Raw genomic sequence first — 21842 nt, 5'->3', positions numbered from 1 at the left:
ACCGAAAATCTTTACTAAAAGCTGCCCCGTGTTCCCTGATTAGATCTCTCGTCGCGTAGCCTCTGACCCGGCGGTTCTACTCAGTTTTTCTCTTTCTTTCGCCTTCTACACTTCCTCCTGTCTTCATGCCCGTGGGTAAGTGAGCACGTATTAGGTACGGGCATGAACAACGTGTGCCGTATGTATGGTAAGTGTACCAGTCATCGACACGCTCAGACCCAATTATTGGCCCTTTTATTTTCCGAAGTTACAAAAAAGTCGGCACAAAGTGTGAATTTCTCGGCGACTAAACCCAATTGCTAGAGAGTCAAGCACTAGAAATTTATTTTTTGGTACCTAATGGGACGAGGGGGGCTCAGTCTAGAGGAATTTTATTGAAAGAACAACATATGATAAAACCAAAATTGATTCGCTAAAACGTAATACGATAAAAAGTTTACATCGCACGGCGAAGTAAGGTGATAATGAGCGACGGATCGTCGTCTAGGAGGAACGATTGAAACAAAACTTACGTTATTATTCATCCATAGCGGAAAAAAAGCAACAGAATATTTATCAGGATATTGAGGTAGAAAATAATTTTATTTACGTGGTTCTTTGGTGACTACTTTATTCCGTTACGATGGAAAAAAACGGAGACAGAATAATCAAGGAGAATCAATATCGGTATCCTTCTTACATCTCTACACGCCGATGGAAACGATCTGGTGAATATGCACATCGAGCCGTCGTCTCAATTTTATAATTCGTTTCAATCTTAGGATGTATAATATTCCGCTTTTAATGCACCATGAAAAAAAAATCTCTATAAAACCTGCTGGAATGACTCTCCGTCGACTAGATTTCATCCGTATACGCTTAACGTTAAGTCAATCGACTGAATGATGTATAAGATGGGAATAAAATTTTGAGCCCTGCGATGCTGGATGGTGGATATGGTGGATGCCGTGCTTCCGTAATGCGGGGGCGTTGATCGAAACGGGAAGCGAGGCTTAACTCGAATCCGGTTGCCGGTTGTATACGGCCCCGTTAACGCGTGTCTGCGAAGACACCTGTATACCCGTAGGTGCCCGCGTATTTCGTAGTAAAATAATGTTGGCGAATGAGTTTTGCGCCAAGTATAGATGCGTATACCCAAGGGCGAATATATTATATATACATATATTACGTAGCGCCGTCGCTGCTGCTGCTTCTACCGGCATTAATACGTGGCGTAGATATGTAAGCAGGTTGTAAATCACTGTGTAATATATTAGGCGACTCGTTATCGTCGTATTAACAAGGATCTACGGCTGAGATTACGGAACTCAGTGATGGCACTACCATACCGTATTATATGTACTGTAGGTGTATGTACGCGTGATGTCGTACATGATATCCGACTACATGCGTATACTAGGGCATAAACCAATTCAAACACTCTGCCAGTCGTTATAAGTTTACCAGGCTTTGATATACCTACTCGATTACGTCGTATCCTTTCTCTCTGTCTCTCTCGCTCTCTCTCTCTCATTCTCTCATTCTCTCATTCTCTCATTCTCTGTTTTCACGGTGGTGCCGCATGCACGCGGGGCGCGTGACGAAACGCGGTTCGGGATTCAAATTTCACTTCTTATGCCCACGTGCGTATATATACTACTCCGTCTATTTACAAGAAACTTAGATATATGTACCAGCGAGCCGTAACGACCATATGTTACGCCTAAATATCTCACCCAAGGCGTATATATAACCATTAGGAGAAGAACATCTGTCCGGTTTAAACGTCCATGCCGCGATAGAGAAGAGGACGGGAAGAACGAGAGGAGAACGAGAAATATTCGAAACTAGTCGGAGCGACGCGACGACGAGGGAAAGAGAGAGAGAGAGAGAGAGAGAGTAAAAGGGGGATGAAAACAAACGAAGTGTGCCTCTTCCTTTTTTCGCGCAAATGTTAAAATAAAAAATAAGATAAAACGTAACCGATGTGCGCGCGCGTGCGTGTGTGTTTATTTTTTTTTTTTTTTCTGTTTCCGTTTTTCGTTTTAGTTTTTTCTCCCCCCGTTGTGACGCTCGAAAACTCTGCAGGCAAACGCAGATAGGCACTGGCGGCATTAAGGGGGGGATGGTTGCAGAGAGGGCTGACTGTGCAAGCGCGGTCGAATCTCGAATGTGTGTCTTGGCATAGCCTCAAAAGTTACCCTCTCTCGTATTTTCGACTCCGGGGCGTGGCTAGGGTTAGGATTTATGCATGTCGGACAAGCCTGCAGCATCTCTGAACAACCCGAGAGGATTTTCATCCGCGGTGTCCACCACTCTGGGTATAATGTGTGAATCGTGTGTACGTAGGTACGTTGGTGGGTATGTGTAACGGATGGACGCGGGATGAACCAACGACATTAAAATCTGTTTATTGCCCGAGAGGAGACGAAGAAGCGAGATGAATAACTTTTTGCCACGGACCGTTAGATTCTCACAATACAAGTAAGCACTCCTAGACAAGCAAATCTCTTTTCTACCCCCTTTTTTTTTCTTTCACCTCCGTCTCGCAGCTGAAAAATGAACTAATCATTTTTTTATATCCTCTTATACAACCTTATACGTACCGTATTACGTGTTGTGATGTATTTTCGTGGCTTTTTCACCAAGTTTTTATGCATCGTTTCTTTCCATATACGATATGTGGATACCGATAAAAAAGATCGAGATGCGAATTAACGGGAGTACAGAATAACGCGTTACACCTGCGAGTTGGTCGCGTGCGCCTTTATACCTACCTGCTGTTGGTAATCGGTGTGACAAGGACGGGGCGAATACCGGTAAAATAGTATAACCAGTAATAGTAGTGGTGGTGGTGGTAATGGAAGGGTTGCGAGAAAAGCGGGGAGAAAGAGGTGAGAGGGCGTGAGCGTGCGTGATGAAGGGCGAGAGGCGGGGGATTTAATGAAAAGCGTTCTGTCCCAAGAGCAGCGCTCGCATAGCCGCGTTGTGTCCCGCAGTGGTGGTCGCTCTTCACTCGAGCGGACAAAAACTGTTTTGTAGAGAACATACCTCCCCGTCTACCTACCTGCGCTGCGCATCTGAACACAGACCAACCGCAATTTCATAGAGGCGAGCGCAACGGACGGTTCTTGTCATCGTGTATTTATACCACCTCCCTCTTTGAACGAAAAGAAAAAAAGAACGATTAGTACTACACGTGCCTCCTACGGATGGTGAATTCCTGAGTTTAATTTCGTAGAATATACGAGCTCGAAGAATTAACTCGAAAGATTTTATACTGATGAAAAATGGGCGGGGGAGAGTAAAAAAAAAAAAAATATGGAGATGAAGATGAAGAGGGGGTGGGGGAAAAAGGGCTAAAAAGAATTAGACGGAAACGCGAGAGGTGGAAAAAAAATTGGAGCAAGTATTTGGTTGCATGTATGCATGCGGTGCCTGTGCGGCTGGCGGATGCAAATGAACACGTGGGCGGACGGTTGGCCCGCCCTATATTAATAAGTCAATTAACCATGGCGTAATATCTTTGTTAACGGAGAGAGAATACGGGCTTCGACTCTGCGGGGCGCAACGGCGGCCAGTGTTGCACGTGCTAATAATTAATATTGAACAAGGAGAGGAAACAAGCGTGTTGCAGCGACGGCTCGAAGAAACATTTACGGAATAAAAGCGATAAAGTCGACACGTGGTTCCGAGAGTTCATTAATTGAGACCGTTCAAGTCTACATCCACGTGGAAATCTTTTTGTTAATAATGAAAAGAGTGAAAAAGAAAGACGACTACGTAGAGGGAAAAGAAATTCCGTGGGATTAATTCCTGCCTATACAGGGTTCCCCTTTCCCCGAGCTGGCAGCTATTATAATGGTAGAAAACGCGGCGTACACGACGTACGCTGCAGCCAGGGTGTGTTTGCGTGTGTTTGTGTTTGTGCGCATGGATACTAATATAGTCAGCGCACGACTGAAACCTTCCAGGTTGGCGCCCCGCCCAGCGTTTCCTTGATAAAATCACTCCGGACCTCCCAGGTCAAAGGTGATGTTTTCTCAGCTAAGCACAAGTAAATCCAGGTTCCTATCGGGACCCTATCTTGCATCTATACCGAGCTAAACACCTCCGTTTTTCAAGACCCTTGAACCAGCTATGCCATGTGCTCCACGCTCCACCACCGCACGCAGCGGGATCAATTAAGGGGGGGTGGTACAGCTTGGACGGTCTAAAATCATACTTGTTTTTACGTTTTTTTTTTTTTTTTTTTTTCTTTATTTTTGTTTCAAGAAGATCGAAACACTTGGAGCAATTTGAGTTTGATGGTTTCATTATGTACAGTCTCGAGAACAATTTAGAATTTTTTCTAAAAGTAAAAGATAAAACAATTTCATGAATTAAAAAACACCTTTTAAATGTTGTTAAAAAAATGTCTTCTTTCAAATATATAGGATTATCAACAAAAGAAAACACATTTTTCGACCAAGAAATTGTTAAAAAAAATGTTGGGATTCAAATTCAAAAATCAAGCCGTGAGCTCGAATCTATAAACAAGCTTTAAGGATTGCGGCAAAATTTCAAGTTGATCGGTCAAAAATTGACCGAGGAATATCCGCGACAGTATTGAAAACGTGGTCGTTGGCTACTTGTATGCGCCATGCCGTCATTTTGTTATTAATTTCAATGCAAAAATTGTAAAACGTTCTTGAAACTATAAATAATAAAGCCCTCAAATTCAAATTGCTCTAATTATATTCATGTTCTCTTAAAAAAAACGTCGTAAGATAGGTATGATTTTAGCAAGTTCAGCCGAACCCCCCCACCCCCATTTAACGCGGCGCCTGACTAATTTCGCGTCAAGTTGAATATCGCTCGGCAGACGCGATCGCTCCGCGAACATTGTCCTGAACATTCTCAACGACCTTACATCGGACGATAGCAAAGCGTTTGCGGACTTACGCGTAGGTCCGGACCACCCTGCATACCGGTCTGTAATACAAGGGCTGGATGCATACATATATGCATAAGGGTTAGTCGAGGGACGACTAGCTTATCCCGTGACGACAAATTCAACTTCACCCTTGACGGGGCGAGGAGAGGATGGGGATCAGCTCGGGCTTGCCTCCGTGGAGTTTATAATCCTCGCGGTACCATTCGGGTCTGTTCAGCGTCGCATAGAGGATCTGGTTAACCTCTCGGACTTCTACGAGAATTCGATTTCCACCTCTACATTATATAGATGTATAATCAGACACTACCTAATTGCCGTACGATGACAAAGAGAGTTTTATCCAGAAACCCGTGAATTTCAGTTATCCGTCACACGTACTTACCGTCTTATCTTCACGTTTGTACGATATACGAGGAAGAACGACAGAAAGGATAAAAATATTTAAACCGTTGCATTATGCAGTTCCGGTGGTGAAAGAGAATTGAATGTGTAGAGAAATGGAAAAAAAAAAAATGAAAAAAAAACATACACGCACCGGTGTGACCCGATAAAATCTCCTTCCCGGCGACCTGTTATCTGGAAAGTTGATCGTTAAATACCGGCTCCCTATGGGTGGTGTAACCTTTTTCAAAACGTCATTTCCGGTGGTTGAAATCTTTTCTTTATCCCATTGTTGGCACGGTATCAGCCGCGGTATCTGCCGATCTCGAGTATAGATTGGAGCGATCGGGGGGAGGAAAAGTCTCCGGATTTCTGGATCTGGATAGTTACCTTATGTGCACGCGATGTAACGAAAGCACGTTCTCTCCACGGATTTAATTGCCAAAGGATTGGCAAGCGGTTGGAAATATCTGTGGATGAAGAGAATGGAACGCGGAGCGGGTCGGGTTGATTGTAAATTGAATTTCCGGTACCCGGAGATTTATTGTTAATTTATAACACGGAATCAGGCTCCCTTTTAATACCATAGACTGACGGCACTCGAGGTATATAATAATAGGCTAACACGCCACGTCGAATCTAGCCGGGCAAACCCCTAATTTGGCCATCATAAATTTGGTTTTCAAAAATGGCCTTTCCAGTTTCCACACGGTGGTCCGTGGCGCGCGGGCTGGATATACACTCGGTCCATAAATATCCGTATCCATGTCCTCCCGAAGGACGACGGTGACTCGGACCCGCGAGAGATTTTACCGCCGCAATTAGGACCTCCGACCATCCGCCTGGTTCGTACGAACAAACTGTCATTTGGTATTACTACCTACATCGAGATACGAGGATAGGAATAAACGGGCGGTCTTTTCGCCTGCAATACTCGTCGGAAGCGAATAAGAGCGTTGACGAAATATGGATAATTCTAGCCGAATGCACGAATCACGAACGGGCTGCGGTGGGTTTGATAAAGTTTGAGAAAATCTAGGAGTTTGAGCGGTTTCGACTTGAAGGAGCTCATCCGGGATAATCGGGCTAAATCCAAGAGCGGTTTATTGGGCACCGGAGATCAGATAAGCGGAGGCGATGAGCATCATATTGCTTTCAAATTGGTTTCCGATTCAAACGCCAGATAAGACGAACCTGCTCTTGGCGTCCCCCGACCGACGTAGGTTATTAGAACTTCTTTGATTGCCTGGCAATGAATCGGTCGAACACCGGATGGATCGAGCGATCCGGGGGATCCGAAGTGAATCGGCCCGTCGTCGGCAAGTACGTTTAACCCGCTGCAGAGCAATATGGAGGGGAAGGGAAGAGAGAGAAGGGAGACGAGAAGACGGTGAAACAGAACCGACGGTCGGCTTATATTACAATCGTAATAGAATTTTACCACTCGTTCAGACCCCGCGGGCTCCAACTGCAAGTTCGTGGTTAATCGGTATTGGTATACGTATATCTGCCTAGGTAAGCACCTACCTGCCTACCTACTTGCCCGGACACGCGATACCGATTAATTTTTCCATTCAAAGAACTCCGGTGTCGGTATCTTACGAAGACACTCCCAGAGAAACTTTTACCTAATCAATTATTAAACGATAAATAATGGAAACCGAAACGTGACGCGTAGAATAAACAAACATTTTCTTTCTCCTTTTCTTTCCCCCTGACGTTACTAATCGCTGCGGTACATCGCAGCCGGACACGGGTCGTATAAAATCAACTATGTGGTTACACGTCAATCGTAATTATCGGCGTACATGCCAGTCGATAAAACACGTCCTTCGATCCAACCTGCATGTAAGTTGAATTTATCTACGGAATGATATTCCGTCAACGTAAATCGTTACTTATCAAATGGTCGTTGAAAGAAAACCATTCGTTAGGATCGAATGAATAATCGATGTAGACATCGTCAGTCGCGCCGGAAGTGAGCTGTAAGAATGAGGTGACGAGTTGTGCCAAATGCGTGAGTTGGAGCTTATAACTCCTGTCATTACGGATTAGCTAAGTATCGTGACATAGGTATTGACCATCGTCGAAGAAGCACATATTTTCTTGACAGGCAATTGGTATGCAGTCATGCCGATTTAATTAAACAAACGAGGTATAATTTGATTTAACGTGAAAATATCCCGAGCGAGGGAACCTCGTTGCGAGATACGTATCTTAATCTCGCGAGAAGCTTAATCGAGGTGGGTACCTATTCCAGCCCGCCTCAAATAAAAAGCCGCGGCTGTTATTCCGGGGCTGGCGAATAAGCACCTTCTTTTTCTCCTTGGGGGGAGGTTCGGGATACGTATAAACATCACCCGGAGAAGTATTTTCAAAAAACAGAAGAAACTAGTGTTCCCGGGAGAATTTTCCTCTTAACGGGACCCGGCTCTGTCTCGTTCCTGCGCACCTACAACGCTGCGGCTTGCCCTTCGAGGACTACGATATACGTAATAATATGTATTTTCGAAAGTGAAAAAGCGGAAGGGTGCAGTCAAGTGTAAAAGAGAAGCGGTCTAAAAAATAAAACGAATAACCACCTAATCTAATTAGTGGAACACGGTTTCAATTACCGACTGCGCCTTATGCCCTCTGGCTTAAGATGTTATCCCGCGTGGACGGAGAGCGGCGATGGTATACGTGGGGGCATGTCTGCATGTAAGCGTTAAGCCCCTTATATACCAAATAACGCACGCCTCGCCTTTTTGACTTGAGCCTCGGAGCCATCTCGTGTCTCTCCATCATCTTGCTCGGCTTATATTCCCCGTACTTGTTATCGTGATATCCTTAGACATGGAACAGCCTTCGAAATTCATCAGCAAAGGACCCCGCGGAATCCTTATGGAAATCGGCTCCCGGTCGAATTGGCTGGGTTTTCAGTATGTTACGGTACGTATCCTCTCGATCAAAAGTTCTCGTGGACACGAGTCCCGAAAATCACTAGTTTCCGAGATACAGGCTTCGGAAGAATGGTGTCCAGATTTTTTGATGTCTATGGATTTCGTCATTTTCGTAACCGCAACAGCGAAACCTAATATAATCTTCTTTCATTAGCATTTCATTCCGCGTAATGATTTCGCATCAGTGATAAAAGCCGAGAGAAAAGACGAGAAAAAATAACAAATGAAACAATTAACGAAGTAACTCGATCTTACGTGTGGCTTACTTTTCCGCTTAGGAACAACACCACTTTGCGATTGGGTAAACAAGGAGTTTCGTTCCCAAAACTCTTGAAAAAAGCCACCCTCATTAGATGCAATACCGCTACCCGGGAACCTCGTTAACGCTTTTAATTAAGCCAATTCTCCGTTTCGTCAAGTCCCCTTATCACTCTCTGATTCCTAGTAAATAAGTGATTCCAATTTGCCATCCTTCTTACTATCGCCTTTTTCCATTATTATTCTTACCTCCGTAATACTCGGTCGTCGCGATGTTTACTTTTCACAGTTGTACTCTAGAAAAGCCTAGACGTACCTAATCATCGAAAATCTTTAGTTGCAGCCCTGACCTATAAGGAGCCGACTGCGCTAGTCCTCGGAAAAAAGGAGCGTAACCATCGAGCTAAAGTTTCCCGTCTTTCCCCAGGAGGAGTTTCGATGGAAGCAGGATATAGTGTTTTCACCCCGGAGCCAGCCAAGGTTTGTTCGATTCATACACAGAGTTTCGCCGGCTGTTGGCGGTTGCGAACTTGCATGCAATTCCCCTGCGCCATGCCGGCGGTCCTCCTCACCCTCTCCTCGACAGGTGCACTCACCCTGCAGCAACGCAATTATCGCGAATTCAATTCCAAGATGGAAGAGTCTGCCTTCCTGTTTACCAGCAATAACTTTACTTTTCGCTCCAACGCCGAGTCAAGCCGGTTAACGAGGTCGTACGATAATGGGCGTCTCCCCCCCCCCCCCCCCCCCGTCGGTGCTCTCGGTGTCCTGCGGTCTTACACCGCGTCAAGGTCATCGCGGTCGCGTTGCTGCGGTACCACCGATTACTGCGATCTCGCCTTCACTCGAGATCACTTCGCTCTCTGTTTTTTATTCTCATTTTTCTTCAGTGTTTTTTCCCCTCTTCTTCTCTCCGTCTCCCCCTTCGAGACGACGTCTCGACGTGCACCTACCTGCACAACTTGCGTATGGGTAAGTGAAATTGATGACGAGACTGCAGGGCACGTTGCCGCAGACGATGTATGAGCCGTCGAACCCGCAGGTAATGCCACAATTTTTATCAAAATTGAACCGGATAGGATATTCCCCCCAGCCCCCAATTTGTTAACCTCAAATTCCGATCACATCGCTGCTATACCAAATTGATATTATACACTGATCGGATATCTCGAGAGGAATACGAACCCCGGCCTCGATTCCCGACCACGTCAATCGACCACAATCAGGTAATTCGACAATCAGGGCTGAATCTCTCCGGTTCGGCTTACTTCGTTCCCCTATCCTGCAGATATGACAAATTCACTTACAACTCGTCTCTTGTACCTTCCCAGCCTTCGTCTCCTGACACGGCGATTACGACAATCGTTTCGTCGATCTGCCACGCTTATTACGCGGTGTATGCATGCGCGAATGGATGAATAGGAAAAATGTGTTATGGGAGAAAATTGAAAACTTGATAAAAAAGTATCGGTGCAGGTAAAGACAGGCGGTGGATATTCGCCCGTGCAGCGGACGAGGCTGGTACACAAACCGCGCTTTTCTCCACTTCCCATATTTCTATCGATTTCGTGTAAATCCGGCTGCGTTACAATCCTCACGGAGGGCCGTCAGCATAAAAGGACGAACGACACGTAGGTATACCTTTATTCACCGAAAGCTTTCTCCGTATCGAGGCGCAGCCAGACACAAGATATCCGACGGTTGATGGCTCTGGGATCGACTCGCGATGCCCGACCGTACGCCGACTCTTACTACTTGCGTTATCCTCTTCTTCACCGGTCGCCAACGCCAGCGCGCGTCTCTCGGCTCGTTTTCTGGTCCTGAAAACGAAATCGGGACACACCGGTACAACGATTGGACGTAGAATGAACTTCGGAAGATCCTTGCTAATTTATTAGAAGCTCACAACGCGCGATCGGTCTCGGCTGTTCGGTCGCGAGCTTTCATCCTTCCGACGAACGCTGCTGTTGGCAGCGCTGCAGCGTGGCGAAGAAAACGTCAGGGAAATCTTACGAGATGAGAGAAACCAACGGGACTTCAAACAGACTCTTTTCTCGTCGCTCCCTTTGCTCCCTTTCCTCCGTCGTCTCCCTCTTTCTCCTCGGTCTCGCTACCTTTCAAACAATTCCTTGCTCTGACTGAGAAAAGAGGTCCCTTCCTTACTCCTGTGAGGTGTATTGAGTTTCCCACATATTTTCGCTGTACGCCTTTCATATTTCAGCCGCGACGAGACGCTCTGTACACAATATGGCTTGGGATATAAAAAAATTGGCAAATCGAATATTTCCGCCTCGGCTAGGTGCACCTGCCTAGTATTTTCATGGTTCAATTTTCAGCAGTTGATGGAGCGCGTGTTTCTTTCTACCTTTTCTATTTTCGTTGTTTCTGTAGTAGGCTGTGCTCCGAACTCATATAGGATTTCATAAAATGTCGATAACGCTTGAAATGTATTTTTAGGCCAAAGACAAAAAATGGCATTGTCGAGTCGGTTGTAACGTTATTCGTACCCCAAGTGAGCCTATTTTTCCCCCATATACATATATATCAGGGTGTTTATTAATATAAAATAAAATAATTTAAAACTAATAATCGAAAGATGAGCATTCTACGTTACGCGGAAGATCGCATTCGGTTGATCTTTCACTTATTTACATTTTCTTAAATGTAGAAAAGAATCGTGAATATAATTTTTCTTTTCTCCTTGCTTACATCAATCGGTACATCAATTTACGTCACGAAGAAGAGCCACGCTTGTAATATTAAGTCTCCATTTGATGCTTGAGAAGTGTATCTCACGACTTTTTTATTATCAATTCAAATCTCTTAAAATATTTACAATTTAATACAAACTTTTAATTTGTATATATATATAATATATAATATATGTATATCCCGGTTGATAAGTATATCGTTGTGTTACGGATCGTGGTCTTTGGTTTGAATATAAACGTCAGGAAAAAAATAATAATTGAAGTGCTACGACGTGTTTCTTCACAAATTCCAAAAAGTGTGAAAAAAAAGTGAAAGAGTCAAATGAGCGCGATCTTCCACGTAACGTGAAACGCTCGTCCTTTCCCCGAATCTTTCCTTTAACCTAAACAAACTCTTTAGGTGGTGCCACGGTGGAAAATCGTAAATTATCTTCTTCTGATATAATATATATACAAATATTCAAGTCGTTTGATCAGACCGTCTGTCAAACGGTGGTTTGTACAGACGCTCATCACCGGCGCTCGATCTCTGTGCTCGTGACTCGCGGTTCTATCCCTTCACTCGCAATTCCAATGTTAAACCCGTATCGCTGGTAAACGACAATCAGGTCGCGTTGACAGTGATTGGCACTTCGAGTCCGTCGTCGCCGCCTCCTCCACCTCCCTCTCTTCTTCTCCCTCAATAATTTCAATCGTCAATGCAATATGCAGATTAGATTTTTCCATTTCTCTGGAATCTAGAATTATTATTGATACTTCATATTATTATTAACAACTTTTCACGCTGCAGGTACGAGGGACAGTCTTTTACTTATTTTGACAGGGGGACCCCTCGTTTAATTATTTTCATACCTCGCCCGCTCCACTCTCTCTCTCTCTCTCTCTCTCCCCCTTTCTCTCTCGTAAGCCACGATACCCCGACATGTGCCCCCGGTGAAATAAGGTCATGCTACCACGCCGTCGAGGCATGCGGGTGACACGTAAAACCGCGTAGGGGGGGGGGGGGGGGGGGGGGGGGAGAAATCCAAGGACTACCTCTCGTATTACAAGTTGTCAACCATTCAGCTACCGAATGGTCTATTCTTGTCCTTTGTCACCGAATTTGACGACTCGGCTCTAATTTCGTCACTTTCAATACTCGCCACCTCTCCGAACTCCCAACATTTTTTACTCCCAGTCCATACCCCGCTATCCTCGCCTCTTTACGCTTCGTAAATTTCGTTTGTTCCTTCTTTTTTGTTTTCACGAAAACATGTAGTATAAACCTGACGTGTTCACGTGCCCGCAGAATCGTTCAGCTTAAAACCCTTTTCAACAACCAACGATTCGTACACACATGTTTTCGTACAATACGTACGTACCTCATATCGTGTTTCGCGAGGCGAATAATTCCGCAGCATCATAATTTCACGGCACAACCCCGCGGTTCCCAATATCGCCTGGTTTATACTCACTTATTTATTCACTGTTATTATTCCTATCATTATTATTCACCTATCTATATTTATTCGACTGTTATTTTTGCATTCGATATGTACATAGTACCCAAATTACCGATGTAGCTACGTCATACTTTACATACCTGCATGTAAACGTAAAATGAAGCTGTTCGTCTTTATTTACGACCGATGTATATTCACGTGGATAGCAATGCGCCCTGCTTTACGTGTACTCGAGGCTGGAAAACTCTTGATGCACACGAACAAACCGTATTACATAAAACGCGTGGCAGCGTTGAGTTTGCCAAAATTTTGTCATTATTACGTTCTTGTTTCTTTATTCTTTTCCCCTTAGTATTATATAACGATCTCCTCTTCGCCAATTGATGGTATAAATAATAATTACGCGACAGAGTGATGGGTAATATTCTTCAATTTATTATTATTCAGTCTCCTACTATTAAGGATACAATGCGGCGTTTGAAATTCACTATTAATTATCGAAAGCGCAGCTTACATGTTAATATTATCCGACGGATATTTCATGCGAACCAAATATAACGTACCCACCTCGATTTTGAAAGTCCACTTAAATTATTTTGATATTCGCGAATATTTGAGTGCACATTATAACCGAAAAGATTATTGGGAGGGGGAGGGTTTAAAATTTCACAATTTCATTTTCAAGAATTACTCGCTACCAATTTCGCCGATTATACCGTGAGTATAATATAAAATGTGACCAAGGGTCGATCGCAGAATTCTAAAACGACACCTCGAATCACTTAGCGAAATAAATTTAGCCAGGGGTTAAATTTTGTGATTTGAATTCGAGAGGATGACGATGATGTAATATTAATATATTTTGAGCCTAATTGTATTCAACGACGCGGCGGATCGCTCGACGCCCGGAACTGAGAAAACTCCACCCTCGTTATTCCCGAAAATCTTTGCAAGCCGGAATCGTTGTCCCGGCACAGTTACTGTTGTTGTTATTGCCGTCGTTGTTATTATTATCGTTGCCGAGTTATTCTCCCTTTCAACCCATCTTCACGTGGATGTATGCATAAATTACACTCTCTCGTGCAGCGCGCTTGGCGCACAGCGCCGTCCGTCCTGTCTTTCTCGGAGTTCTCCGTATAACGTACAGCTCACGCAACAGTCATCCTTATCCGTTGGGTATAGCCAAACGAAATGACAAACAGTAGCTCACCCAATGGACCACTAGACCCTGATGGAGATAGATAAAGCCAGATCGTTATCCGGCTAATCACGGAGTGGGTACTTGACCTCATCCGAAACTCGGCTTTCTCCCTTTCACAATTCCCGCCACCGTGCGCTCTTGATTTTTTTCAATTTTATTATTCACCTCATGCCTGATCCTTTATTGTACCCTGCTGCGCAACCTCAAATACACACACGCGTACCTGTATGCACGAGTAATACAGGTATACGTATATTTTAAGGAGAACGCGAGAAGGACTTTACTTCTCAACTTATTAGCCGCTGCATATTAAGCAGCGTTACGAGTATAATGCGTCAGCCTTGACGAGAGTAGGGAAAAAAGGACATCGTGAAGGAGAAAAAAAGCGAAGGAGGAAGGAAAATTGCTAGTTTCCGGTGGAGGGGCGGAGCTGGGCTGGGAATAGCGCCAAGTTTACGGGCTGCAGGAGTTTGAGACGACAATTTCTCTAAACCCTGCGCTGATGCGTCACGCTTGTTTGTAGAAATGACGAAAACGCGCTATAAAAGAAGAGGACGTGCCGAGGCAGGTACCCCATGAGTTGATGCAGGACCGGGAAAGAAAAGAAAGCCGGGTGCTTTGTGTCTGAAAAGTTTTAGATTCGCGCAAAGACTTTTGGAAATGAGGACGTTTGAATGCCACCCTGAAACGGGTTATCTTGTTATCTTTAGGAGGCTGTTTCACAACCCAAGGGGCTCACGGGGTAAGAGGGTTGAGATGGAGCCGAGCCCGAGTCGGAGGCGGAGGCGGAGGAACTCGGGAGAGCGAGAGAGGAGGAAAGTATATTAGTTCCGAGCCCTCGTCCTCCGACCTTCACTCTCTCTCTCCCTCCACCACGGACTTCGCTATCCCCTTGTTTTATCCCGGTGTAGGTAGATCCTTTCAATAGCCTACTCGAGAACCTCGAATGCTAGTCAACCGAAATTCGCTCCAAATATATCCACCACCCCGCAGCAATCGGTTTTGTAGGGTCTGGTAGGTTTGTACCTACCTGCCCGCCTGCGCCTGTCTTTCTCAACGTCGTTTGCGATCCATCTGTACCTGAATTACGATGAACAAGTGGAAGAAGATACCGGGGAGCTTTCATCTCTTTTTCACCCCGATGCAAAATTTGAATTTTCTTTTCTACGTTCACAGGGAAAAGTAGATACTGCGAAATTCATTTCTTTACTTCTTTTTTTCCAAACCCTTCTCTTCGTTGTCGAATTGCGGAAGTTCTTTGCCTGTGCCTCCCTGCAGGGACGTTAGAAATTTTTATTCACACTTTTTGTCACCCGGCTGGCTGTTGAGATGCCCCCGAACAAAACATTCCCCTATAGAAGTGGGAAAGAAATGTTCCACAGCCTATTTTATACTACTCTAACGCATCGTAGGTAAATCAAAGTGTAGTTGCCTATACTTTCGCAAATTCAAATTTCGGTATAATGTTTACCTTGAGACGGGGTTAAGGATGTATTTATTGGTTATACATTCCACGCAAAAGTGAGTTTCGTGGACAATATTAAATACTTTGCGATGAGGTAAAAATCGGAAAGAATCAACCATAATAAAGACGATGAGAAAATAAAATTTTAATGATAATAATGCTCGAAAGTTGTCAATAAATTGTTTAAACAAAACATTGTTTGACAAATTTTTTGGGCATGTATTTTTTCTCGTTCAAGATGAATTCGTTGATTCTTCTTAATACGCATGAATTAAAATTACAGTTACAAAGTTTCCGGGGCATTGAACGAATAGTTTCATAAATACAGTCTAAAAAATTTTGGAAAACGGAAATTTCAAAATATCGAGAAAATGCTTTAAAAATTGATTTGTATTCCGAAAAATCAACGAATTCGCTTCACATGACGAAAAAACAAAAAAAACTCCATAAAAATGTATCAAACCATTAATTGTTCAAACAATCTATCGATAACTTTTGAGCATTATTACTATTCAAATTTAATTTTCTTAATGTTTTTATGATGCTTGATGTTTTTCAGATTTTCATATTATCACAAAGCATTCAATATCGTCGATGACATCTTTAAAACGTGATGCCACACTTTTCGAAATCCCCAGCCTCCTCTCCAACTTCGGGACACGAAAATTTTGGATAAAAACGTGTGAAATACCTCGGATAACTTCTCCGACTCGATTCTTCGACCGTTCGTTTCTTAGGTAAACGCTTCGAAATCCCCGCAGCTGGACCCGATCATGCGGACACGAGAAGCGACAGAAGCCGTAAAATATCTCGGCCGGATTCCCGGCGTTTAGAAATCGTGAGATCGGTCTAGGCCAGCCTCCTGGCCTCTCCTCTCCTCGGGATTTATTAAGGATTCCCTTGATTGTAATAGACCGTGTGTGAGACGGCGTGTGTGCAGGCATTCGTTACAGACGCATCAGCGATCCGCGTATATTTTATCGCATCGCGGCGGCGACGCTCGGAGCTTTTCGCTCTTGGCTGGCTTCGCCTCGACTAGGCCTAATCTGTGCGTCGTCGCGTGTCTGCCTCGAAGTCTCTGCAGTGCCGGCACTGCAGGCTACGCGGCCAGTGGGTGGTACATATATACCTATCGAGTTGAATTATTCCGCGGGTCGAGTAGACAATTTTCGGATCTTTTTCACCGCTTCGCTACCGTGAATCCTTTGAACCTGCGCCACCGCGACCCGGCTGCCGTTTTCATCAACTTCCTCCTGGCCACCCTCGAGAAGACCACCTCAAAGTTCCGCGCAGACCGCAAAAACACCGCGGCTCCTCCTCCTCCTCCTCCTCCTCCTCCTCCCATTCCTCTTCCTCTTCGTCCACCGCGGGAGCGTTTAACTTGTAATATCTATCGACCGGTTATTAGGCGTTCCGGCCCTTCCTCTCGGGCCTCGCGTTTAATTATCTAATCTCTCCCGAGCGCCGTTAAAATGTCACGATACTCCGTGTATAGGCTTTATCACCTCTGAACCCGAGATTACAGACCTGCGAACGAAGCGAGTAATTTCATCGCCCTAGGGCGTTTAAAGATTTGTCATCGATACGTTATTTTTCGTCAAATTTTCACGTTTTTAACCGTCTCCTTTCGCAGCTCCAAGGCGTTACGACTTCAAAGGACGCGTATTCACGGGTTTATTCGCTAATTGTAATCTTTGAAGGGAAAATATATACATGGATAAATGCTTTCGAAAAGGAAAAGAGAGAGAGAGAGAGAGAGAGAGAGAGAGAGAGAGAAGGATAGTGTGTATAGCTACACGAGGGCCCGAACTTTGCCACGTTGAATAAAGATCCTCCGACGGTGCTCCTCTTAGCGAAAACAATTGAGCCAGTCACGCGAATCACGGGCAAATATAGACGCGATTTTATACCACATAGACGTGACCTGAGCCAAATGCCTTCCGCTCCTTCGGTATATCCGGATATTATTATACGTAAAAGTATGCAGGTATAGGTGGGATACAGGTGAACTAGCCTAGTTTCTTCAATTCCTAAAATAACAGACCCAACGATTGCATACGTATGTATATGTATATTCCCTATACGGAATCGACTTCGACTATAGCTTAGTCTAATAGAAGAATTTATGGTGATTCGAATTGAAGAAACGAGCAACAGCCTGGACCAATCAGCGAGAACAGAACCGGAAGTCGAGGAAAGGGAAAAGGGAAAAGGGAAAAGAAAAGATGAGAATTACAGAACAAGGAACTCGGCGCATGCCGTGACCGATTCCGTGTAATTCGTTAAGCGACAAGTAAGTAGGTAGATACCTACATACTGTAAAAAGAATAAGTCCGAGCAGGTATACGTCAGACGGTTGAACGGAAAGGAAACGGAACGGCGAGGGTGTTTGATAATTTTGTTTGAAACTGGCATAAATTTTGCCGCCTCCTCTCGCGTCGCGCCTCTTCGGTCTACGGTGTAAACGCACACCGTCGTCTTGGCAGTGGCAGGGAGGGAGAGGGGGAGGAGGAGGGATGCCGGTTTTCAGTTGATAAGAACTTTTCAAATTACTCAAATTTAACGCTAATATAAATGCCAAGACTTTACGTATCCGGCCAGTGTTGGACGTAATGTCGCAGCCGTATGTCCGTTCGGTGGTTAATTTCGGAAATTGTCAAGGTCCGTTTACGCTCACCTAGATGTAGGTACACCCACCCATGTACCTACACCCAGGTCTGCGTGGTTGACGGACGGTTGTCGCCTCTCCCTTCGGGCGGATCGACTGCGGTGTAATCGTGACGTCACAAAATAGGTACGCCTCGCGGAGCAGGCGGAGAAGTTATCCAGTTTGCGAAACGTGATGTCGTATAGAGGCAGAGAGAGAGTGAGGGAGAGTGGAGTAATAATAAATTTCAGTTTGTTCCAATAACGCGTTTCACGCACAGTGTCCTACCGCGTACCGTACTACAGACACCTGCGTGTATGCGAAACGTCCGTGGCGCGGTTAGGAACCGGTTAGAACCGTTCCTTGTCAAAAACGGTGACGTGCATCCGGCATGATCCGAAGATCCTGACTAGACAGAGTCAGGTCTTCGTGAAATTAATATTCATTAATACAGGAAATTGCAAAGGCTTCCTACACACGTTGAATTTAGGTTTATCAGGCGGAGAAGGAGGAGAAGGAGGAACGAAAGGATGGTCATGCGGTCATTTATTATTTGCCAAATCCGTTGCGGCCGGCTTTCTAATCTCCATACCTTTTTCGGAAAATAGAAAGGGAGCAAAAATTGAAAGAAAATAAAAACACATGGTGGAACAGAAAAATGACAAAATTAAAGCTCCTCGGTTAAAACTTAATTAATTGAACAATTAGTCAACTCGCTATCCACCGCCTCTGTGCGGCATATTATACGTTTGCTGTGTATGGGTATATTTATGCATATTTTTACTGCTGCTTAGAAATCCCTATGGTTATGAGGAAAAAAAAAATCTTGAACCCATTTTACACCGCGTGTAAAATCCTCAGCAACGCGGCAGTCTAGATGAACACTTGATTCTCACCGAAGAGTTCTTGCATATTAATTGAGAATGCCGCATGTCGATAATAAGGGAGCTTCATCGAGACCCACTCGAATCTACATGTGTACCTTTTTCGTAATTGAAATCTGCCTTACGCCGTCAGATTTTTGTCGTTTTTTTTTCTTTCTAATTTTGTTCTTCTTCTTCATCGACCGGAGATTTGCACAAGCAGCTGCTGCGTTCTTGTTCCCTGACTTCGCGTATCATCGGCAATTTGTAGCGTTGGGCATCGACTATAACTCAACGGTCTCGATACGAAACCCGAGCACAAGCAATAAGCTCTGATCCTGTAGCCTACAGGGTACAGAAAGGCTCGACAAAAAGGTGATGTCACTCTGTGTAGTTCAACATGTTGGGGACGATAAATCATTGCGAATCACCCTGCCTGCCGCTGGTCGGCGTACGGGGAAAGGGATAGAGGCCAAGGTGACACCCACCTTTGTCTATACTTCGATACATCCGAAGTATATACGCGTTGTGAGTAAACGAAACGTGCCGATCAATTCAAAGTTACGATATTACCACCCACTGCCAACTTTTCCATCAGTATTTTTCCCCGTGGGGTTATAAGACCACGAACCCTGGACTAATTTTGCCCAACACACTTATCGCCTATGACGTCTAAGCTTTATACAGCGTCCTGGCCGCCCTGCGAGACGTTCTCAGCCCTCGAACAATTTGCGGTGAAAAGCTAATACCGTCAGGATCGCATCGATATTGTATAATCCGTACATACCTCCAGCCACCCGAAAGCTATTACAGTAATTTGCTCTCCTATCAGAATATCCATCAAGTAGGTAAGAGATTGCGATACCTGTATAGGTATAACACGTATTGCTATCCGGAACATCCTCGGTACGTAATGAGCATCATCCTCAACCCTGCGAGTAGCATCGCACGTGCACCCAAAGATATTGCCGATCAGTCTCCGCGACGGAATTTCGAACACTTGAAAACGGAAAAACGACGACTGTTTCTTCGTTGTCTCTCTCGTACTTATTTTCCTCGAATTGAGGAAACGAAGAGGATTAAAAGGACGAGGTTCGTCACGTTACTTTAACGATGCATGTTTAGGAAAAAGCGTTACTTCGCACCCTCACAGCAATGTCCGAAATTTAGTAAACCGTGACAAAGGAAACGTACTCTTATTTTTAAAAGCCAACACCTTCGAAGTCTGTCTAAAATTGCTAAATAATAATGTTTTTCCTTGATGTTTCGTTACTTTAACGTTACTAACTTCAGTCTCATAAAGGGTTGGTAACTAGAAGGACTCTCGTCTCTTGTTCGCGAGGAAAGAGTTACGAGAATCTGCGAATTAAGATTGCCGAGCTTCTCGGAGATTCGCGGTTTTAACGTTGCCTTCAAATTTCTTCCCCGCAGTTGCCGCGTCGAGGCTTTTAATTTGCAGAGCGAAAAGTTACGGGCTTATAACTACAAGAGGATAGCCTCTGGCGTAACTTTTCCTCTCCTATACACGTACCTACGTTTCTTTTGTCCCTGCCGTGCCGTAGTGTCCTTAATATCCACACTTACTTAGGCAGTCTTGGGGAAAATCGACTCTAGACAAGAGGCGGAAGGGAAGCCTTTCTAGCCCCGTGAAAAATTAAATCGAATTTTCAGCTTATGTTTAGTACATATTCCCCAAGCTGGCTGTCCGCGTAGGAAAGGGAGACCGAGATGGCCTCGCTGTAGGCCGGGAAGGAATGGTCGGGGGCCCGGGCCCGGCAAAACACCCGGGGGACCCATGCGGCTAAATTCTCTTCTCTCCGAATGGAGGTCGCGGATAAAGAAAGTCAAAAACTGCCGCCTACACGACCCTATACCGACACCTTTAACTGTCGACGACGTGTCCTTCATTTCCTTCTCCGAATCTCGTCTATAAAAAATTTCCCAATTCTTGCATGCCCGTTCGAGGGGACCAAGTTTTAGTTTTATGCCGGTTTCTTCAATTTTCCAGCCTCTGCCCACCGACTTGAGAGAGGATGAGGATACTATGGAACGACGAAACAAGTTTTGGTACTATTTTCGCCAAAGGTAAGAAATATCACACAATCATTTATTCCCAGACTCGTTTATTCCCACGTGCTGTACATTCTGGTTTTAACGCGACTGACGACGATGCTCGATGCAACACATTACAATATTTACATTTCGTTCATCTTTCAATGCTATTTACACTACGTACACTGCGTAAGTGAGTATTAATAATGAAAACGGAAAATAAAATTTGCCCGTGCCTACAACAAATTTGGCTGCTTCACTCAGCGTCACGGCGATGAAATATTCCTTCATAAGTTCTTCCTTACTTTTTCACGTTCCTTAAATAATCCGGTGACGCCTGTGAATTGCAGGAAAATCCGGGGGACATATGTCAGGGGAAACAGGTGGCTCACAATCAGTTGACGTGAAAAGCTTTTTATACACCCACCTCGTACGTACACCCATTTTTCTCGTCTGAAGACTAATCGTAGAGCCTGTAAGGAGCGAATTATTACTATTACCGATTCCTAATTCAACGGAGATCGCAATTTGTCAAGAACGAATCACCCGTTTGATGTCGTCTATTGAAATGGGAATAAGCCGCGTGGAGATAAAAAGTGACGATGATGATTTTATAATAATAATAATAATAATAATAATAATAATAATCGTGAAACTAGGTAGAATTCGTAAATATATGTATACGTCTTCATCAGGAGCGTTAGGCATGAGAGGCAGCCATACTTTATTAACGCGATTACGATGCGAGAGGTGTTTAAAAATTCAACTAAATTTCTTCTTTCACTATTATTTATTCATTTGACTATTTTCCCTCCACGTTACCCAACCACAGCTGCCGCGTTCGTCTTGCGTTGCGCAACGTGCAGCAGGAAGACTCGGTCCTCGTCGTTTAAAATTATCCGTTTCTAATACCGCCCGCTTCTTCTACAGCTGTATAAGGTGTTACATACGTAATTGCGCGCTCG

At 44.5% G+C, this 21842-nt stretch overlaps 2 protein-coding genes across 7 annotated transcripts in view; one reads left to right on the top strand and one right to left on the bottom strand.

Moving 5' to 3' along the window:
- Positions 1-21842, top strand: part of LOC124186870 — a 111291-nt gene that overhangs the window by 53210 nt on the left and 36239 nt on the right. For all 3 annotated transcript variants that reach the window (XR_006871736.1, XM_046578945.1, XM_046578944.1), the window contains exons 3-4: positions 8834-8976; positions 20834-20910. Coding sequence is in view for 2 of the 3 variants with exons in the window: in XM_046578945.1 (XP_046434901.1) it covers positions 8834-8976; positions 20834-20910 (220 nt within the window). In the remaining variant the exon portion in view is untranslated. The remainder of the gene's footprint in view (positions 1-8833; positions 8977-20833; positions 20911-21842) is intronic.
- LOC124186860 (protein madd-4) overlaps positions 1-21842 on the bottom strand; it is a 101545-nt gene that overhangs the window by 52462 nt on the left and 27241 nt on the right. The window lies entirely within an intron of this gene.

The sequence above is a fragment of the Neodiprion fabricii genome, chromosome 7 (assembly GCF_021155785.1).
Source record: "Neodiprion fabricii isolate iyNeoFabr1 chromosome 7, iyNeoFabr1.1, whole genome shotgun sequence".
NCBI classification, from domain to species: Eukaryota; Metazoa; Arthropoda; class Insecta; order Hymenoptera; family Diprionidae; genus Neodiprion; species Neodiprion fabricii.
Note: the sequence above shows the minus strand (reverse complement) of the source record. Positions and strands in the feature narration are given on the sequence as shown.